This window comes from Chelmon rostratus, chromosome 16 (assembly GCF_017976325.1).
Source record: "Chelmon rostratus isolate fCheRos1 chromosome 16, fCheRos1.pri, whole genome shotgun sequence".
Taxonomy (NCBI): Eukaryota; Metazoa; Chordata; class Actinopteri; order Chaetodontiformes; family Chaetodontidae; genus Chelmon; species Chelmon rostratus.
Window position 1 is genome coordinate 11,619,909 of NC_055673.1, and position 19,959 is coordinate 11,639,867.

The window sequence follows — 19,959 nt, forward strand, 5'->3', positions numbered from 1 at the left end:
TTGGGGAGTCTCATCACGATCAAGTTGATATGAGTGCCAGGAACTCATTTATTCTGACTAAATTCATTCAGAGCAAACAGACACATGCTGATTACTTTATAAGTTTTATTCGAGCAAGCAAAGGTCAAGGGAAATTTCACAATAACGGGCCTCGACAGCCCAAACATTCGAGCACTTAAAAGGGATTAAAATGGCAGAAAGGAATGCTTTCAATCTTTCTTTCTCACAGAACTCTTCAACTCTAAAACCCCCTCATAAAATGATCATTTTCTGTTTCAGCTTTTTCTCTTTTTTTGTTGCATTTTCTCTTTTTAACTCTGCAAACCAGGCCTGGTGTTTCTGTTCATTTCAGGCCTGACTGGAGACTTGTTTCCATTGTTTTTTTTAATATATTATTTCACTTCTTTTTACTTTGTTTTATGTATTTTCAACTTTTTCACTGTTAAATTCTTTTCTCCGTCGGTGAAGCTAGTCTCTCAAGGTTCCCCATTCCTGTGAAAAACAAAACACATACAAATCAAAAACACAATCGGTGACATGAACTTTTTAACCCATATTGCAACACAACTTGCAAGTAATATCCTACTTCCATTTGACCATCGACCAAAACAAGCAGTTCTCCTTTGTAAAAACGCCATCCTTATGGTAAACCTGAGACCGTATTTGTAGATAGAAATTTAAGAGTCGGAATAATGAGGCTTGTAAATGAGTATAATGTACAAGCTGACACATGAGTTCAGTGTACAAGTAGATGAGTCATCATGTGGAGCTATAATCTCCTGACAACACTGCTCCTTGTTAAAGCAGCTATGAAAAACGAGTTGTACCTTGGATTCAGACACTTGGGACACCAGCCGAATTTGTCACAGTCTTCTGGGCGGCCTCCTTGGCCTGGTGGGCCTGAAGCACCGCCACTGCCTCATCCACCTAGAGAGAAAATTGTTTAGTATGTGATAAGTTTTCAAGATCCACCTTTCCTGTGTCTTAAAAAGAGAAGTACTCTCTTCACTTCCCTGTCCTATTAATAAGAAGTTTGGTGAACTCTGCAGAGAAACAGCCAAAGGGAAGTTGTTAATATTAATGAACTCCAGTGCTGACCTTGGAGCGGAGAGACTCTGGGGACTCGAGCATGTGGAGCAGCTCTGAGTTGTCGATCTCCAGCAGCATGCCAGTGATCTTTCCTGCCAGGCTTGGGTGCATGTTCTGGATCAGTGGAAACAGACGCTCACCTGAAGGAGTAAGAGATACAGAGGATTTAAGAGAGGATGGAATTAAAATTCACCAAGGGCAAATTACTGAGACAGTACGATGTAAATACCTGTGTTATAGACAATATACAGCACACAAGGTACAGTAAGGGTTTGGTTTTCTTAGCTGCAGATAGACATGGTACATACTGGGTCCAGTGAGAGGTAGGGGACTGAATGTTATGTCAAGCTAACATGGTATACAGCCATGAAGGGCTGTTTCTGACACTTACCCAGCATCTGCTTCTGCTCCTGTGGTGGAGCAGCAGCCAGCATGGAGGCAGTCAGAGGCTCCTGTCCCTGAACATGAACAGCAGGCTGAGAGAAGGGACGCAGGGAATTAAAAGTCAGACAGAAAATCTGGAACACACATCCAAATTTAACTTTCTCATGTGGAGGGCAGTGTGGGTGTGTAGGTCTGGCTTAACAAAGAAAAGGACATTCCTACCTGCTGCATGGTGACCTGTGGCTGAGCAGTCATGTGCTGCTGGGTATTGCGGACTCCTGCTGCATACTTGTACTGAGGGACGCCACGCACAGGAGCGGCTGCTGCAGCAGCAGCTGCACTGGCTGGCCGGGGCCCCATGGTCTGAGCTGCAGCAAGAAGAGCCAGCAGGGGGACAGAATCATCAACACAAAGACACAAGTAGCAGCCATACGAATGAACTGTATTTGCTGTGAAGTTAGACTATTGATTGAGTATAGGTGACTGACCGACACGCTGGGTGGACATCATGCGGGGCACCTGGGACGCAGGCCGCATGCCACCGAAGGTCTGAGGGCGCGGTGCTGAGGGACGCATGGTACCCGGCATGTTCTGGAAGTCTGTGAAAACACAAAAACATTACGGCTACGTGTACAAACAACTGATTTTATTTGCAAATTTTGTTTCGCCGTGTCTTAAAGCGGTTTTGAAATTACTGTAAATATACACTATGATGGAACAACAACTTCAGAAGGGGGAAGATACTCACGTTGCGGCCGGACACCTTGGGTGGCCCAGCGTGGGCTTGGCCGGAGCTGAGCCATCTGCCCAGCAGCTGGGTAGTAAGCAGCGCGGTTCTGAGCCTGAGGTATGGCTGCCATGAAGTATCCAGAGGGTGGTGCTGGCTGGTAGGGATTAATGACTGGGTTTGGAACTGCACGCACACTGGCCATGCGCTGCATGTACTGGTTGGTCAGGTGGGCTTGACGCTCCTCTTTGCGCTGTGCCAAGGCCACATACAATGGCTTGGTGGCTACAATGCGTCCATTCATTTCTGTCACCGCTTTGGTGGCCTCCTCTGGGGACGAGAAGCAGACAAAACCGAAGCCTTTGCTGCGCCCGCCCTCCATCATGACCTGAGAGTGAGAAAGTCAAAAGAAACTAATGAAAGAAAGTTGACACTGATAAAAAGAAGTAGCACTGGTAAATGAAACCGGTTTCGCAGCCATCTACTCATTAGAGAGGATGAGTAAACAGCTGAGGTCAAACCTTGGCACTGGTTATGGTGCCAAAGGGTGAGAACTCCTTTCGCAGGCGTTCATCGTCAATTCCATCATCAAGGTTTTTCACATACAAGTTGACACCCTGAAAATAAGACAAAAGTAGTGTTAACTTTGGTGTTTTCTTTTGAAAACACTACATATTAAGCAAGAATAATCCAATGCCGATGGACTGAAAAATGTAGCTTCAATGTTTATTTAATGTTTTGTCTGTAGCACATATTTATCCCCAGAATCCATGAAGAAGAAATGTGGGGCCCATGAACTACAGAGTCACTGTTGCAGCCATTTTGGCCAGTACAGCCTACTGAGGAGGGAGCACTGAATTTGACAAAGCTGCAGTCTTTCAATAAGCTCAACCAGACGATATGACTGAAGGTAAGAAGGTGATTGGAGGCTGCCAAACTACGATGTGTTATTTTGTGAATTTGCGGACCTGGTAGCGAGTCATGCGGTCTTGTTTCATTTGCTCAAATTTGCGCTTGAGCTCTGTCTGTCGCTCCACCTTCTTCTGGGCACGGCCTACGTAGATCAGCTTGCCGTTCAACTCCTTCCCATTCATCTCATCCACTGCCTGTAAGCAAACAAGATAACCAGTTACCTCAGGGGCTGGAAATGGTGGACATTTTAAGGTGGTCACCAGAAATTGCTTGTACATCTTGTACCTTCTGGGCGTCCTCGTGTCTCTCAAAGCTGACAAAACCAAAGCCTCGAGACTTTCCATTGTCATCTGTCATGACGCGGATACTCATGGCGTTTCCTAGGCAACAGAGAGATTACCTTCAGTGACTATATTTTGCCCCATTGTGTTTTACTGCAGTGGATCAAAGCACTGTATATTTATGCTATGTACAGGAGGAGGCCCAGTAATTTCAAAGACACCCTGACTGACCGTATTTATTGAAGAGTTCCCTCAGCTTCTCATCATCCATATCTTCACCAAAGTTTTTAACATACACATTTGTAAACTCCTTGGCTCGGGCACCCAGCTCAGCCTCGCGCTCTTTGCGAGATTTGAAGCGACCCACAAACCTGCATTGAAATGGACATTAAGCAGAATGTTAATACACAGTAACTACATTACATGAATAATCTAAAAAATGTTTTGCTCATCCCAACTGTAAAGCCAAATGTATATGTTTAGTAAACCATTCAATCTACTCGACATCATTAAGCTTCTGCTAAGTATTATTACACACTGTAGAACTCCATTCAAGTCAGTTTCAGAAAGAGCTGAAAGTGCTCAAGCATCATTGTGCAACCATCACATTTCCAACAGACCAGGTACAAGGTTAATTCAACAAAGAGCCTTTTTTTCCCACTCCACATGTTAGTGTGAACCAAAACAGTTTAAAACTGCTTAAAACAGTCACTTACACTTTTCTGTCATTGAGCAGCATGCCATTCATTTTCTCAATGGCTCGTTCGGCTGCCTCCTGAGTCTCAAAATGCACAAAGCCGTAGCCTTTTGAGCCATTCTCGTCACAAACCACCTTAGAGAAAGAGGACACATGCTGCTTTTAAGCCACACACATACACACACATGCAGTAACGGTATATCAAACTTGAACTGTCTGTTGGATCACACCACAAATAGTCTCTTCTTTTAAACTGACTTTATATTATTACTATGGTGACGTTCCTAGCATTGGGAGAGAAGCTAAGTTCTGAATTTGTTCAACTGTGAGACTGTTTAAAGTCCATCATACATGAATACAAAATGTTGCAGAGCTATTCTGGGAAACGATTTACAGCCCATATTTCTAATATTAATGGACATACAAATTCATTGATTGGTTTAAGGGCACAGACAAACAGAACCAAACTCAATCCACTATTAATTTAATCTTTTGACAATTCACATTATCATGTCTGCTGAGTGATTAATCTGGATGTTAGTGCAAACAATTCTGAGGACATTGACAAAGCACACTCATGCAAATGACGCCTGCACTCACGCTATACCAAAATAATGACAGCTGATCATCCCACTGCCTCAGGTTAGATACAAGAAGGGGGTGTCGGCCACTAGTCTTTTACCTTGCATGACAGGATGTTGCCAAAAGCAGAGAAGGTGTCATACAGAGCCTTGTTGTCAATGGACTTGTCAAGATTTTTGATGAAGATGTTTCCCACACCACTTTTTCTCAGCGATGGATCACGCTGCGACCACATGATGCGCACAGGCCGCCCCTTGATCACATCAAAGTTCATGGTGTCCAGTGCACGCTCAGCTGAGGGAAGAAAACAGGAACAGGGGTAGGTTAAGTAGTGTATCTAAATTTTCAAGGGCCTGCAATGACAACATATGTTAAAGGTGGGGTTGCTAGTCTTGAGGGGGGGGGGGGGGGTTAGTGCTTAAGGGACATTGAATAATGTCAGAAAACTGGATTTTCCAGTTTCTCCCTGGAGAAACCCATTCCTACAGAAAAAAGGTCCAAATTTCATACTGTCAAGACAAAAGTGAGACAAAAGCTTCCTAACTTTTTTTGAAAACACTATATAATCAGGAATGAAAAACCCATTGCCAATGGACTGAAAATGTCTCTTTTTTTAATGTTTTTGTCTGTAGCACATATTTATCCCCAGAATCCATGAAGAAGAAATGTGGGGCCCATGAACTACAGAGTCACTGTTGCAGCCATTTTGGCCAGTACAGCCTACTGAGGAGGGAGCACTGAATTTGACAAAGCTGCAGTTCAATATGCTTGACCAGACAATATGAGTGATTAGAAGTGGGTGTCAAACTATGACACACCGTTCTCCCCAGGCCATTTCTCAAGAAAAAGATGGTCGCAGTCGGTGCTGTGATGGTGGTTAAACATATTTTACATCCATCAGTCCTCGAGGTGTCAGCTTCCTTTTACTCACCTGCTCCAGAGCAGCTTGGCGGTAGTTGTTGCTGCATTCTTCTACTTGCCCTGTTCTAGACTTTCAAACTGGGCACTTCTAGTAACAAGTATGTCAGCAATATCTGGCAACTTGTCAACTAGGACCAAATTTTAGAAACTTAATTTAGGGCGGCAAAATAATTTCATTACATATTTTTCTGTCTTCCTTCAATAACTTATGAACATCTTACAATCAAAAAATACAAGGAAAACCAGCAAATACTCACGTTATGATGTTTTTTCACTGAACAATCAATTAATTGACAAGCTGTTTTGTAGTAAACCACCAAGCTTTACAGTATTTATTAATGTCAAAGACTCTTTGCACCAATCTGATGGAACATTTCTATTAATCAAGATAAAAAAATTCCTGAATAAAACAAAAAAAAAAGACATTACTTAGTCATGCTTTCAAGTTTCTCAATAGAGTTTAGGAATATGTACCATTATCACATCATACATTGATAATACCATCTGCATATAAAATCACAAACGCCACGATAGAGGATTTTGTTAATATGGCCCCACCCTTAACATTTGTCATATTTAGAGGTTCCCAGTGTAAAAGCCTCTGAATTTATCTCAGTAAAAATACAGAAACACACCCAAGAGTAATAGACGCAGATGCAGACCTGTGCTCTTATCAATGGAAAACAGACAATACTTTGAGGAGGGAACACATTTGGCTTCTAGGGCATGCAAGGCTGACATTTCCTAACATATTTAGGAGATGACACGCTATTTTTTTTCCTTTGCAGATAAAGATGAACATTAATATCCCAACAAAACTGACTGGCTAGCACACTGGGTAGACTTAATGGAACTGTAGTGTCAGCACTTTAGGCTGAACAGTTGGGGTGTTGTCCTGACAGAACAGAGATAATAAAAAATAAGATAAAATAAAATAAAATAAAAGGCATTGAGTATTCAGCTGGTGGCTAGCTAACAGTCCACTGCTACATTACTGGGGGTGGGCAGGCCAGGGCGGACATGGTGCTTTTCTGCTACGCCACTGCTGGGAGGTTCAAGTGAGGAGACCCTGCCGACAACATGTCGGCCGCAGTCACGTGTAGTGCTAAGAGGCAAGCTTTTACTTGTCACCGGCTGTCATTAGAAAGCCGACATTCATTTTTTACAGGTTTTAGTCGGTGTTTTGACATTGTACCTACCGTCCGCCGGCTGCTGAAAGTTGACATAGGCGTATCCAAGGGAACGCCGGGTGATCATGTCCCTACAGACCCGGATAGACAGGATAGCTCCGGCAGGGCTGAATTTCTCGTACAGCATGGCCTCGGTCACATCTTGATGCAGATCCCCGACGTACAGGGAGGCCATGGGATAACTGGGAGCACTGGGGTTCATTTTCGTCGGCTCTGAAGGCTAGCAAAGTACTCGGACGAAGCTTGCTTTTCTAAACGGTAAAAAGTTTTCGACAACAGTACGAATTCTTGCTTCACTGTTACTGGCGTCGCGACAGTTCGATAACGTTAACTTAAACGTTAGCAACCGTTGGCTTGTCGGTCGCAGTGGTTTTAAAATTTAGGAGGTGAATATACTAAAATGGCACACTGTCGACTTCTAATCGGATTAAAAGAGTCATTCAAATTTGACACACAATGCTAAAAGCAAATTTAACGTTACTTGGCCTCGCTTCCGAACCAGTAACACGTCGACTGGCAAATTTTGTCGCTCGATTTAACGTTAGGCAGCCCCTTCTCATACGTTACCGTCCAGTCCTCGAATGTCTACTCCAGCTTCACCGACTTGTTACAAAAAAGAAAAAAATGATTTTTTGGTTTTTTTATGTTTTGAATTTTTTTTGTATTTTTATTTTTTATAGAATGTGTGCCGAGCGAGCTCAGGAGCACACACGCACTCACACAGCACTAACAGCCGGGGTTGAGGGGGAGGGAGCATTTGGGAAGTTGTGTTTATATATTAGCGGGCGCGTCACCAAAATGGACCAATCATCATCCAGTATCGGTGAAAAAACGTCAACAAAGGGGCGTTGACCACAAGTGTACGCATGATGATGAAATCATGTAAAACCGTATTGTTAAAGGCTGAAATTGACTTATTGTATTGACCACAGTAGTCTATTGTTAGTGGTGGTGTATGGGGACGACTTGAATTCCTCCTGTCTCGCAGTGGTCAGGATCTACAGGCGGCCTGGGAGCAATGCCCATAACCACACAACCATCCCCACTGCTAAACAGCCTACAGTACAAGAGATGCCAGGGGCTTGTCATGCGTTAGGCATGACATTTCACTGAAACACCACGCATGACGTGAGATGCATGATTGCATCCAATACAAAACCCTGATACTTAAAATTTAACCTTTATACGAAAGCGTGGTGTTCAGCCTTCCCTGATTCCCTGATACCCTGATACTTAAAATTTAACCTTTATACGAAAGTGTGGTGTTCGGCCTTCACACAGGAAATGCTGTGTATAACTGTTAAAAGTCTTATCAGCTGCTCTCAAAGTGAGAATGAGACAGAGCCACATTACTCACTCTCAAAGATTTGTTTGACTTTAAAGGCCATTGATCATAACTACTCACCGATATCAATGAAATGGGCCTACTGACTGAAGCCTGACCCCCTTCATAATACCTAACGTAACAGGCTTACTATTGCTTATAAAAATGATGTTAACAGCAGTGTGCTTATGATCTGAAGATGAATAGAGTTTGACAATAATTCAAAAATCGAAAGACTTGACGTCTTACTATCTCTCATGAGTGAAACTGTTTTTGGTCAGATTTTGTTTCAGTGGGATTGGGCACATCATTTCTACATTTGTGTAGTGATACATGATTAAAAACAGTTTGTTTAGACAAGCTTAAAATGAGCAAATGACCATTTTCTGAGTCTCGTGGTACATCTACATGCAGCAAATGCTCCTTCACAGCCATTAGCCTCAGCAGAGGGCAGTGTTGTCAGTGAAAAGCATGCTTCCATCTAAACCAGAAGTCTGCAGCCTCATTTCAAGGTGCCATGCTTATAAGAGTTTCAATTTTGCCTTTTAAACTATGATTTTTAATTCACCACAACCAAGGAGGGTAATAAAAATAAAGCTTTGTATTCAGGAAGGTACCGTATATTATCACCTCATATGTCTCAGCAGTATAGCAAAGTCTCATGCAAGCATCTCGTCAGCTGCTAATAGTCTAAATTTGCAGTTAAGCCCATAATGCTGTTAAGAATGATTTTTGTATTCATTTCGTAATGGTACATTACGATTTACTCTCGAATCGTGGTCCAAGATTGATTCTTCACCAGGACAGATCAGCAAGTCATGATGGTGCAAAGGGCCTTTTGGCTTTAAAATTGTAAATACATCATAGACAACCTGTTAATTTCTGAGGTTACAAGTTAAAGGTGTCCCACATACCAGTCTAGATTTGAGGTATCATACAACATTGTAGCTTTAAACCTGCCACACAGGAAGACTGTTCTTGGCTGCGTGCTCGAGGACCCACCCATTTAGATGTGATGGCCCTCATTTCTTTAGCTTTTAACATGAGTGCATTCTCAGATCAGGGGAGGATAGGTCAGTGTGAGCAGCCAACACGACTCCCAGCTGCCATGGCTAATAGTGGCAGACTGAGCTGATGAACCAGCAGTGGCCCAACACACATGTAAACATGCTATTCCATGTCTACGGAGAGCAAAGACACACACTGAGCACAGCACACTTGATTTTAATGTTTTAATTCCACTTACATGAAAGCACATAACCAAATAACGTACTCAGAGTGTAACTTGCAAATTCTGAATCCTGCATCCCATCTTTAAAACCAAGATACTGTAATTAGAAGAAACTGGCACTACTTTGTAACTACTGAATGGTCATAATGTAGCTTTCTACCAAGTTACTTTAATAATCAGTTTATATTTTAGCATCGTTTTCGTTTGTTGTTTCACAATGTTCTGTCAGGAAAGGTAAATGTTACTGTAAACCACCCTCATTAAAGCTAAATCCTAAGCAAAAATTGCCAGTTTCCAAGCACAGCTAACCCTCGCACCATACTACTGAGAACCACATACATTCCAGGAGTCAAACCAAGATTCAAAGGGAATAAAATACACAAAAAGAAAATACAAAACACCTGAATAGAAAAGAGTAGAAAGCCACATAAAAGGACATGGCAAAAGTATCCTCTGCACTGCTGAAAGATAAAATATCAAAAGTTACAGTATCGAGCCATTTTGTCAAGTTGTTCACTTTATCATAGGCTGTCTATACCTTGTCATGTGTTAAGGAAAATTGCAGGAAATTATAGTCTACACATTTCACTGAGAGTGAAAAACTGTCAATGGAATGTAACCCTCTCAACAAAACTATCAACCAAAGTTTAACTACAGTTTTCGCAAAGTGGCCATTCATACAGAAAACCTTTCCTACACCCGAATGCACATAGAACCCATTGAGTCATGACACATGTATCTACCACAAAAACACTACCTGCTACACTGGACACTGACAGGGCGGGATGGATACATGCAATGTGGCGATAGATCTTTACAGAGGTAAATTCTGCCATCTACACGATCACTTCTATTGTCAGATGAGACCTAAACTTTAGTGAATCCAGACCGCTGTGACCATTTTTACAGTTAACGTGCTTCAAAGGAGTTTTGTAGACCCAAGTGTCACAAAGATTGTAAATGTTGAGTTCAAGTAAAAACATACAAATTATCAAAATTACAGTTAGAGGTTTTATGTTTGTGTTTTCCTGCAACAGCAGCAGTTTGCTACAGTGAATAAGGTTAAAGAGCATGGGGCTGATTCGGATCTAAAGGAGGGATATCACTGACCAAACTGGGAGAAAAAAAAAAAAACATCCACTGGTTCACACAATGAGTAATGTTGAAAAAAAAAAACCTTTCCATTCTTTTCTCTGTGGAGGTGCTCATACAATTAACAAACACACTTCAATGTATCTGCACACACATACTGTACTTTACACATTGTGAGTGGAGTGTAAACATACATATTTGTGCATGTATGTGCAAACACAACCACACACACAACTTAGGCTGGTGAGAGGTAAAAAATGTGTTTTTTTTTGTTTTTTTCCGACGTTCAGTGCTTCTCAGTTGCCTGCTCCGTCTCGTCTCCCTCACCTTCAGTCTGGTGGTCTGACATCCACAGCTGCAATAAAGCAAGGGATACTGGGATTAGTGCACACAAAGAAACACAGGAAAACTCTTTGCATGGCAAATATTTAGTTAAGTCAGATGAGTGATTAAATTCAACATAACTAGTAGAGATAAGTGACAGCAGAAAGTGGGAGTGTACGACACAGCTGACACGCAGGTAGATGAAGATGAGACACTCACTGTCAGATTGTCACGGAGCAGCTGCATGATCAAGGTGCTGTCTTTGTAGGAATCACTGTTGAGGGAATCCAGCATGGCAATGGCATCATCAAAGGCCTGGAGGAGACAGATGGCCATCAGTGCTTCCAAAAGCAGTGTGCAAGCAAATGTAAATTCACCAACATGAGATGGATTTAAATAAATACTGGCAGGGCAAAAATAAAGAGAGAATTATCTAAATAAAATACACAACTGCAAGGAGCCATCAATATGGTTCAAGATAAAAAGGGACATTTGTGCTGTCCTTGATACAATTTTTCTGATGAAAATTACAAGATGATAACAATCATGGTATACAGAATTAGTTGAATGGACAACATAATGTATTTTTCTCTCTCCAGGATTTCCAAGTATGATGCAGAAGTAAACATGGCCAGTTCTTTTCATGGTTATGAAGACATTATCTATCCATCTATGCGTATATATGTATGTGTGTATCTCTATACACGCATGCATAAGAAAACTGAACTTAACTGAAGAGTTAGGTTTTAAGGTGAATCAAAAACACAGAGGACAACATGAAGACATTGCCAAAAAATGAAAGTTACAGTATGTAGGAGCACTGGGATTTTCATTATCACAAAGGTATCATGAAAGTGTCAAGGACTGTACTGAAAAGACTAGACTTATTTACTTATTGATAGACTTACATTAAAGAGTGGAAAGACAAATCCAGAGCACATTGTGTGCGTGTGCTTAATAACTTTATCTAGCTACATAGTTTTTGTTTTGTTTAACTTTCTTGCCAAGAGTTGGACAGGAGTGACAGCTCCGTCATGTACAGTTTGTGTGGTAAATGTAAGGACACCACCAATAGTAAGTTAAGCATATCTTATTTTACCTCATCTAACTCTAAAAGAAAGCTAATAGACATATTTGAAAGGATGCTGAACTACTCCTTTAAGTCCAAAGCCATTTCCAAGTGTGTTATTTTAAAGGCCAAACATTACTGGGATGCTTGAGTCGAACAGAGCTGTGGTTAATGTTAGTAACACCTGTATTTTTCCCACCACAACAAGTCGAAATGCCTGTTGGAAAAAAGGCCTATATTATTCATCTTGTAACCACTCCTTGACTGGATGGGTGCAGTGACTGGAGCAGGAGTCTTAGTCATTAAGCCCAGAACGCACACCTCCGCTTTCAAGTAAACTCATTTGTTAAAGACCACCAGATGCACGTCAACCTCATATTATACTCTTCACTACATTCAGGACAAGTCATCTTCTAGAGAACAAAAAAAATGGAGACAAAACAGGTGGAATCACACAGAAATAGACATACGACACTGATATGAGAAGAGAACAGTTTCTACCTTCTTGGCCAATTTGCAGGCTTCATCAGGTGAGTTGACAATCTCATAGTAGAAGACCGAAAAGTTCAGAGCGAGGCCTAGGCGGATGGGATGTGTAGGCTGCATTTTTTCCATGCCGATGTCAAACGCCTTCTGGTAGGCCTCTTTTGAGTGTGAGACAATGCCTATGCACAGCAAGACAGACCAATCAAGAAGCAGATATTTAAAATGTGAAAAACATGATTTGTTCACATTAGTTTGTCAATACTCTGGCCAGGAGTAAACTCCACTGTGCACAGTATGTGTGTGCAAGATGTTGAATGGTACCACTTTCTGGCCATTACAAGCACCCTTGCCAATGTTTACAGATATTAAGGATGCAAAAACTGAAACTCAACCATTTATAGAAGTTCAACCATATGCAAGCTGCATATGGTTGAACTTCTATAAACACAACACCCAAACTGCCTGCTGTTAATGAATATTTTGATTATCATTTAATCTTATTTTCCTCAATTTATCATTTGGTCAATAAAAGTTAGGGAAAAAAGCTAAAAAGAGTGTCATGATTTGCATAAAACCAACTGCTTGTTTTTTTAATAAACTGCTTACAACCAATCAAAAAAAATCAATTCAATTAACATGACAAATTTTGTTACAATAAAGCTGTTGACAAAGATAATACATTTTATAATGTCAATGTCTCATGTGAGCATGTACAGTACTTACATGTTTATTATTAACAGCCAAAAGCCAGAATGGAAAACTATGGATCAAAAAACTGACCAAGAAAAAGGTGACAAACCAGCCCATGGATTTACCATGGAGACAAAAGGACTGCACTAATTTCTTTGGGATTGCTAATATACTGAAAGACACTGTATGAGCCACAGCACAATCAGAAATGGAAAAGAAAAAAAGAGTTCGGGCAGTTGGGCTTGCCACAGCCACCAAAAAAAAAAAAAAAAAATGTAAAAAAATGCCTCCCAGCGACCAGTAACAGCCAACACCCTGGTGCTGCTCCTGTTACCATGACAACCCAACAGCAGCTCTTGCCTGCATTTCGGTTGACAGTTGTAGGTCAAGGACGGGGATAGTGTCAGTCTTCTGGCCACAGACAACTCCTGAGACAAGCTTGGTCTCCTCATCTTAGAGGATTTTTAAGGCTCATTAATCAGTACACGTTCAAGAGGTCTGACTACTGTCATAGAAACAAAGGGCTGGATCACACAGCAGTGTTTGTTTTTAGCAGTAGGTGGCACCATTTAAATTTTTTTAGGTATTTAATGTGTCTCCTTGATACATATCCTCCTTGTTTCCCTAACTGACTGTATAGGCAGGAGGGAAAAAAAATAAGGGGAAAAAAAAAAAATCAACCTTCAAAATGACTGTAACTGTTACAGGACACACAGATGTCTGCTTTACTCACTGTCCTTGTCTTCGTCAGAGGCCACCTCAGCCAGGTAGCGGTAGTAGTCCCCCTTCATCTTCAGGTAGAAGACTGTGCTGTCAGGAGTCGAGGCTTTAGAGATCAGATGATTGTCAAGCAGATCCTGCAAGCAAAAGTGTACAACATTAGTGTTTGAAATGTCACAAATCGGTTCACGAGGTTACAGTGCTGACAGCAGTATATGGAGAAGAATGTTTGAGGGTGCAATCTGAACCTTGTGACAAATAGTCAGCATATTTGCATTAAAGCAGACTGGTCCTTTCTTGCATTCCTTTAATTTTAATTTTCATCAGTCATTTTCTAGGTCTTTTATTGTGGTATTCTGTTTGCCACTCTCATCAACTGATTCGACAGTAAAGATTTTTAAAGAAATTAAGTGCATATAAAAAAAAACATTTGAGGAAGGAAGACCACAAAGTATTGACTATTGCCAGCAGAGCAGCAGGAATATTTTGCTTTGGTTTGTCTTGACAAACAGAGGTTGTATCCTACTGTGATTTTAAAAATGACAATGTAAGTTTCATTTAATAAATAACCAAAAAAGTAAAAAAAAAATAATAATAATGATAAAGTCTTTCTCCGTATAACAACACTCTGATAACAACTTTTCCAACTATATACAGTCTTGTTTAAAAAAAAAGATGTCTCTGAAGTTTGTGTCTGTGGCATTTAATGAGAGTGAATGAGGTGTAGACAAACTTTGATCATGAAGCATATTTGAAAAGGTAAAAAGCAGAAACTCACTCAGGAGTTATCCTTTTAAGTTCATAGCTTGTGTCTTGGAGTGGCAGTGCAAATATAGGATGTATCCAAATACCAAAGTCCATCTGTACGATATTCAAACATGGTGGGTGAGGGAGGCTTCATTTGCTTAAAGCGTTTCTTGTCTACAGAGTAGGGTGATTTCAACCATGAAGCTTTAGCTACTCTAGTCATATTGTGAATACTCCAGCACCCCATGACAACACTGCAACAACTACTATCTGTATTTATGCATGTATAGATTACTTTTTTCTTGATTTATGTTTTACGTCAGAAAAGCAATGTCACTAACACATTTGAATTGTACTCTCAAATGAAGTCTTTCCGTATCTGAGGTGTCCAGGAACTCATGGATTACAGTCCATCACTCTGTTAGCTCCTGCTGTTAGCTGAAGGTTTACACCATCCCCCTTGGATACCAATTGCATTCACACAGGCACCACGGGCAACCAGTAGGTGTCACTAATGCAATGACAAAGATATGATCCCTCACTGGCCTCCCATTGAAGAGCATCATTCTGTGCGTACTGGACACACAGACTTATCACAAGAACTGGATACCGGACTCCATAATGGTGCTCATTTATTTTTTGGGAAAAAAAATTCTCTCTTCCAGTGTCTTTCTCTGTTGTGTGTCCAACTACACATGCAAATTAGTTTGTAGTTTTGATTCTTTCCCTGCCTCTTCCCTCTTGGTCTTGTGTGACCCCCAGACATTGTCCTAATGTCACCCCCAGGCTCAGGAAAAGATTTGCCAATACAGGACCTTCATGGTTTGAATAATTCATAATACTAAGAGTAATAACTAACCTTCTTGACAGTTTGGAGACTTTTATAGTGGCAATCTCCAGGGAAATGCTTTATGGGTCACTGGGGTTTTTTGTTGCATTATTGCGATTGACCAGTGAGTCAAACTGGCCAGAACATAACCAAATCTCTTAACACATCCGTGCCTCGGCCAGGCTAGAAGCACTGCAGTCTGGGACTGAACGCAGGCTGTCGCAGTGGTGGCTGAGTGCTTTTCGTCTGTGTCACATGGTGCAGGAAAAAAATAGTATATAAAAACAGATATTTGGAAGTGGTTTCAAACTGAAATTACATCTTGGTTCCACTATATAGCTATATATAAGCTTTATATGGCTGTCCCTGTAACTATAGTTTAATGTTGATTTCCACATAGCAACATTTGACATTTTAATTTTTAAGTAGAGTTCTTCCTATACTTACTTCATACCTGTATGCTGTTGGTATATTTTATGCTGTTGATGTATTCAATGTTGTGGTATTTTATTGTTTATAGTTTAAGTATATTCTTATTGTCTTAGTATATTTTCATTTCTGGTATATTTTTATTGCATTTACGCATATTTTTTATCTGCATGTTAGGTTTGTTTATTCCAGTATCTTTATTTTATTTTATTATTACTTTATTGTTTCTAACATGGGGGTTGCAATACAAATTTCATTGACATGCTATGCTCAGTGACAATAAAGACAATCTTGAATCTTTAGTTGTAATGCTTCTAGTTCTCACTAAACATCCATTTCCTCTACACCACCTAAACTTCTACTGTGCTGTACCTCACTGTCTCCCCATCCATCAATCTTCATTCGAGCATTTACTTATTTCACTTCCGTTCTTCCACCTCTCCAGTCCCTTCAGCTCCCTCTCAACCATCTCTGCTGCTTACCAGTACTTCTTGGCAGATGTCTTTCAGCTCCTTCTCGATCTTTGTTTTGTATGCCTTGGCCAACTCTCTCTTGTTTCCTTCAGACTTCTCCTCCAAGTTGGACATCACCCTCCAGGAGGACCTCCTAGCCCCCACCACATTCTTGTATGCAACAGATAGCAGGTTGCGCTCATCAGTGCCGAGCTCCTCGCTGTTCTCTGTAACAGTCTTCATGGCTGCAGCCATGTCCTCATAGCGTTCAGCTTGCTCAGCCAGTTTGGCTTTCTGTACCTGCAGCTCCTTGTCATCCATGGTTCCTGTGTGTGCTGAGGAAGGAAGGACAGAGAAGAGGGAGTCGGGAAGGGCAAAACAAAGGAGACAGGAGACAGATTAGGAAGACAGAGGAGAGAGTGTTGGGGGAGGGCAGGAACAAAGAGAGAGAGAGGGACAACATGGTGGGAAAGGGGGAGGGATATGATCATTTAACTTGAATGAAGGAGAACTACATTGCATGCAAGTGTGTCGTCCTTGTTGTGCAACTTCCTGCCTAACCTGATTTCTCAGAGAAACCTGGTTTCTGGTATGCATGTAAACTTACGTTTGAACATCCATAAAGGAGCAACTACTCAGCAGGAGGTATAAAAGGAGTAAATACTTTCTAATATAGCTGCAAAATTTTACATAGACAAAAAGTCAATGTTATGTAGAACATTTCTAGACTGGCTGGTTATAACTTTGATCATATTAAGTATCGCATTATTTTCAACAATGATCTTGTCTGTGTTTCAGTCTCTCATAATGCTTGCTTGAATAGTAAGCGTGTCTTGGGTGTGTGCACACCAGTGTGTTTTTTGGATTTCAATCAGCTTGGCTCATCTGCACTCACAGACTGGCACAGACTTGACTTACTAGTGACTAAATTCACTTGGCATCCCAAGTTCTTAGAAAGCCGAGAGAAAACGGTTATTCAGACGGATGAGAAGTCAATGGAAAAAAACAACATAAAGTTAGGTGCTGGGCCACTATGTGCCACTAGAGCAGCTTCAGTGTGCCTTGGCATTGATTTTACATGTCTCTGGAACACTCCTGGAGGGATGAAACACCATTCTTCCAAAAACAAAAGAGCACGGTCTAAGATGTTGGCACAAAATCTCCCATAAGCGTTCAACTGGGTTGAGGTCTGGTCAGTGCGAAGGCCACAGCATATGATTCCCATCATTTTCATACTAATCAAACCATTCAGCGACCGCTCGTGCACTATGGATGGGAGCATTTACATCCCACTCCCATCAGGACAGAAATGTTTCATCATAGGATGAAGGTGATCACACAGAAGAAGTTTGTATTGATTTGCAGGGACCCTTCCCTTTAAATGGACCTGAACCATACCAGCAAAATGCCCCCACAGTATAACAGAGCCACCGGATCTCCTCACTGTGGAGGTCAAGCATTCAGGCCTGTACTGTTCCATTGGTACAGACATCCAGAATATGCTGAAGGATGACTCATCTGACCATATCACTTTTCTCCACGTCTCTGTAGACCAGTGTCTAAAGTTTTTCACCACTGAACTCTCAAACATGCATTCATCTTTTTAATAAGGGCTTTATGCACCACAGCCCTACTATCCCTCTCTATGTAATTGTTGATGGACAGTTCTTGCTGACAGTGTGATCACGTCCTGCATTAACGTCCTCAGTCACCTAAGAGCTGCTTTTCAGTCTTTCCTTACAAATTGCACTGAAGCACAAGCATCACAGTCATCAAAAATGTGCTACAATTTCAGATCCTACTTACTAATGACTTTCCCATACATCTAAATGTAGCTGTCACTTTAGTCACTGTTCCTACTGAAACTGTAGCCAGTTGAGCAGTCTTTGTGCCTGAAGCTCCTACCATCCCACCGCCAAAAATGAACCCACTTTCTCCATTCATTTCTTCAGATTTTTCCTTTGATCTCTCACCTGTGTACAGTGGTTTTACTTCAGAAACAGTCTTTCTTCAGACTGATTCATTATAAGATAGGCATTTACAAAATAGCATAATGAATTAAACACTTCCAACAAAGCGTGGTTGTAGTACAGCCACAATACTCCATTATGGTAACTGCAAATTGCCCTTTTTAATATCTATCTTGTTATTTTAAATTGCATTACTTACAAAATCAACTGATCCATTTTGATGAAATGTAAATACAATATAAAATGTTGTGAAATACTGAAAAATAGACATCAATTTCCAGGTGACCAAGTCATCTTATTCAAGATATTAACTGTGACTAATGATCATTTTTATTTTCAATTAATCGACAGACTTGTCTATAACATGACAATCAGCAAATCTTCACATTACTGAAGCTGAAATCAGTGAAGACTTAACATTTCCACTTGAAGAACAGTATTAATTTTTTAGCAGAATAGTTGCTTGCATTGCAATGCATTTTCTTTTAAATACGTAATTCAATATATCACCTAATCATTTCAGCTGTATGTTACACCGTTAAAAAACTATTACTGACTCTATAGGAGGTTAAAAACAGGACATAAAGTCCAGCATAATTAAAAGACGGCTTTTGATCAGTATTGGCCTTGTTCTTATCAGTCTTCTGGTTACTCCCAATTCACTGGGTACTGTTTAAAAAGTACGCTACTTCTAGGCTAAAATTTATAATTTCCTTGCTTCCTCTCAGGATAACTGCGGCACTGTTGCAGGGCGTAAACAGCAACAAGCAAATTTTCAAATGATTGCTTACCGGCTGCCTTGTACAAACGTAGAAGTAACGTTACCCACCCTGTGAGAAAAGCTTAGCAAAAATCACACGATTAGTCAGTCAGACTTGCCAGCACGTCGACACCTGCACCCTTCTGAGGAATGTCGGCCACCCAGTTTCACGTCACAGACACGCGCGCGCGCGCGCGCGCGCACACACACACACACACACACACACACCTGCCCATCGAGCCCCTACCGTGTCCGACGAGGGTACAAACCGTCAAAAAAATCGCCTTCCAACACAATTTGGCTTCAGTATTTTAACTGTTTAATGAGGAAAAGCATGTCATAACGCTGCAGATGGATAGAGGAGACCTAGCGTCAAATAATGGTGTCACCAATCGGTTTAACTGGAGTGAAAGGAGCCTAGTTTAGTCCAGTCCACAGTGAACGCCCTTTTTCGCTTCCCGGAAAACAAACCAGAGCTGCTGGTTATGTGAGCATTAAGCATTAATTTTGGGCCGTTTCATTCACAAAAGCGAATCTGTTACGCCAGAAAGCCGCCTTCTAAACACGACGAGTAAAAGAAATAGATGGGTTAAAGTGCCATAGCGCTTCCCATTCAGTAAGCGCCGAACAATGACTGAGCAGCGGCGCACCACTGGTTTCCTTTTACAGTCACAGTAGCACCAGCAGCGTTTCACGTGGGATTAAAACTGTCCCCGAAGCGCATCGTGCAAATTTTACGGGTTTCATTGGGTTTCATCGGGTTTCATCAGCAGTAAATAAATGTGAACTTACCTGTGAGGGTCCTTAGACGATGCTGTTCCTGATTCCCGGCCGCACAGCTGATGATCTCTCCCGCTCATCCACGGGGTTTCCCTCCAATCAAAGACACAGCAGCAGGGTCGCACAGGGACGGATGACGTCAGACCCGTGTTGCTAGGGCAACCAGATTTTTCAGGCACAATTTTAAAGCCACGTAAACTTGAAAATTTTAAAGATGCGCGAAGAGTTCCCGTTTTGGAGGCAACCTAATGTCATTCTAATTTTCGTTATAGG

At 41.3% G+C, this 19,959-nt stretch overlaps 2 protein-coding genes and 2 non-coding genes across 5 annotated transcripts; all 4 read right to left on the reverse strand.

The window, feature by feature from the left end:
• Positions 1-78: 78 nt before the first annotated feature.
• On the reverse strand, positions 79-7,515 carry LOC121619793 (polyadenylate-binding protein 1A-like). Its single transcript, XM_041955689.1, has 14 exons — positions 6,793-7,515; positions 4,773-4,966; positions 4,110-4,225; positions 3,625-3,764; positions 3,398-3,492; positions 3,169-3,306; positions 2,722-2,817; positions 2,222-2,588; positions 1,962-2,072; positions 1,696-1,841; positions 1,481-1,565; positions 1,099-1,229; positions 828-927; positions 79-492 (listed from the first exon to the last, which is right to left on the reverse strand). Exons 1-13 carry the CDS (start codon positions 6,983-6,985, stop codon positions 835-837), a joined length of 1,905 nt encoding a protein of 634 aa, XP_041811623.1. The 5' UTR covers positions 6,986-7,515; the 3' UTR covers positions 79-492; positions 828-834.
• On the reverse strand, positions 2,937-3,073 carry LOC121620180. The gene has a single exon (XR_006007556.1). It is a non-coding gene; the product is annotated as a small nucleolar RNA SNORA5 (small nucleolar RNA).
• Positions 5,293-5,429, reverse strand: LOC121620181. Its single transcript, XR_006007557.1, has one exon. It is a non-coding gene; the product is annotated as a small nucleolar RNA SNORA5 (small nucleolar RNA).
• A 1,810-nt stretch (positions 7,516-9,325) lies between the features above and the next one.
• Positions 9,326-19,823, reverse strand: LOC121619103 (14-3-3 protein zeta-like). Of its 2 annotated transcripts, none has more exons than XM_041954701.1 (6): positions 19,699-19,823; positions 16,207-16,511; positions 13,733-13,856; positions 12,325-12,488; positions 10,974-11,069; positions 9,326-10,785 (listed from the first exon to the last, which is right to left on the reverse strand). In XM_041954701.1, exons 2-6 carry the CDS (start codon positions 16,495-16,497, stop codon positions 10,717-10,719), a joined length of 744 nt encoding a protein of 247 aa, XP_041810635.1. In that variant the 5' UTR covers positions 16,498-16,511; positions 19,699-19,823; the 3' UTR covers positions 9,326-10,716. The 2 variants fall into 2 exon arrangements, with proteins under 2 accessions (XP_041810635.1, XP_041810636.1); XM_041954702.1 differs by lacking the exon at positions 19,699-19,823 and adding an exon at positions 18,938-19,068.
• Between the last annotated feature and the right edge of the window lie 136 nt (positions 19,824-19,959).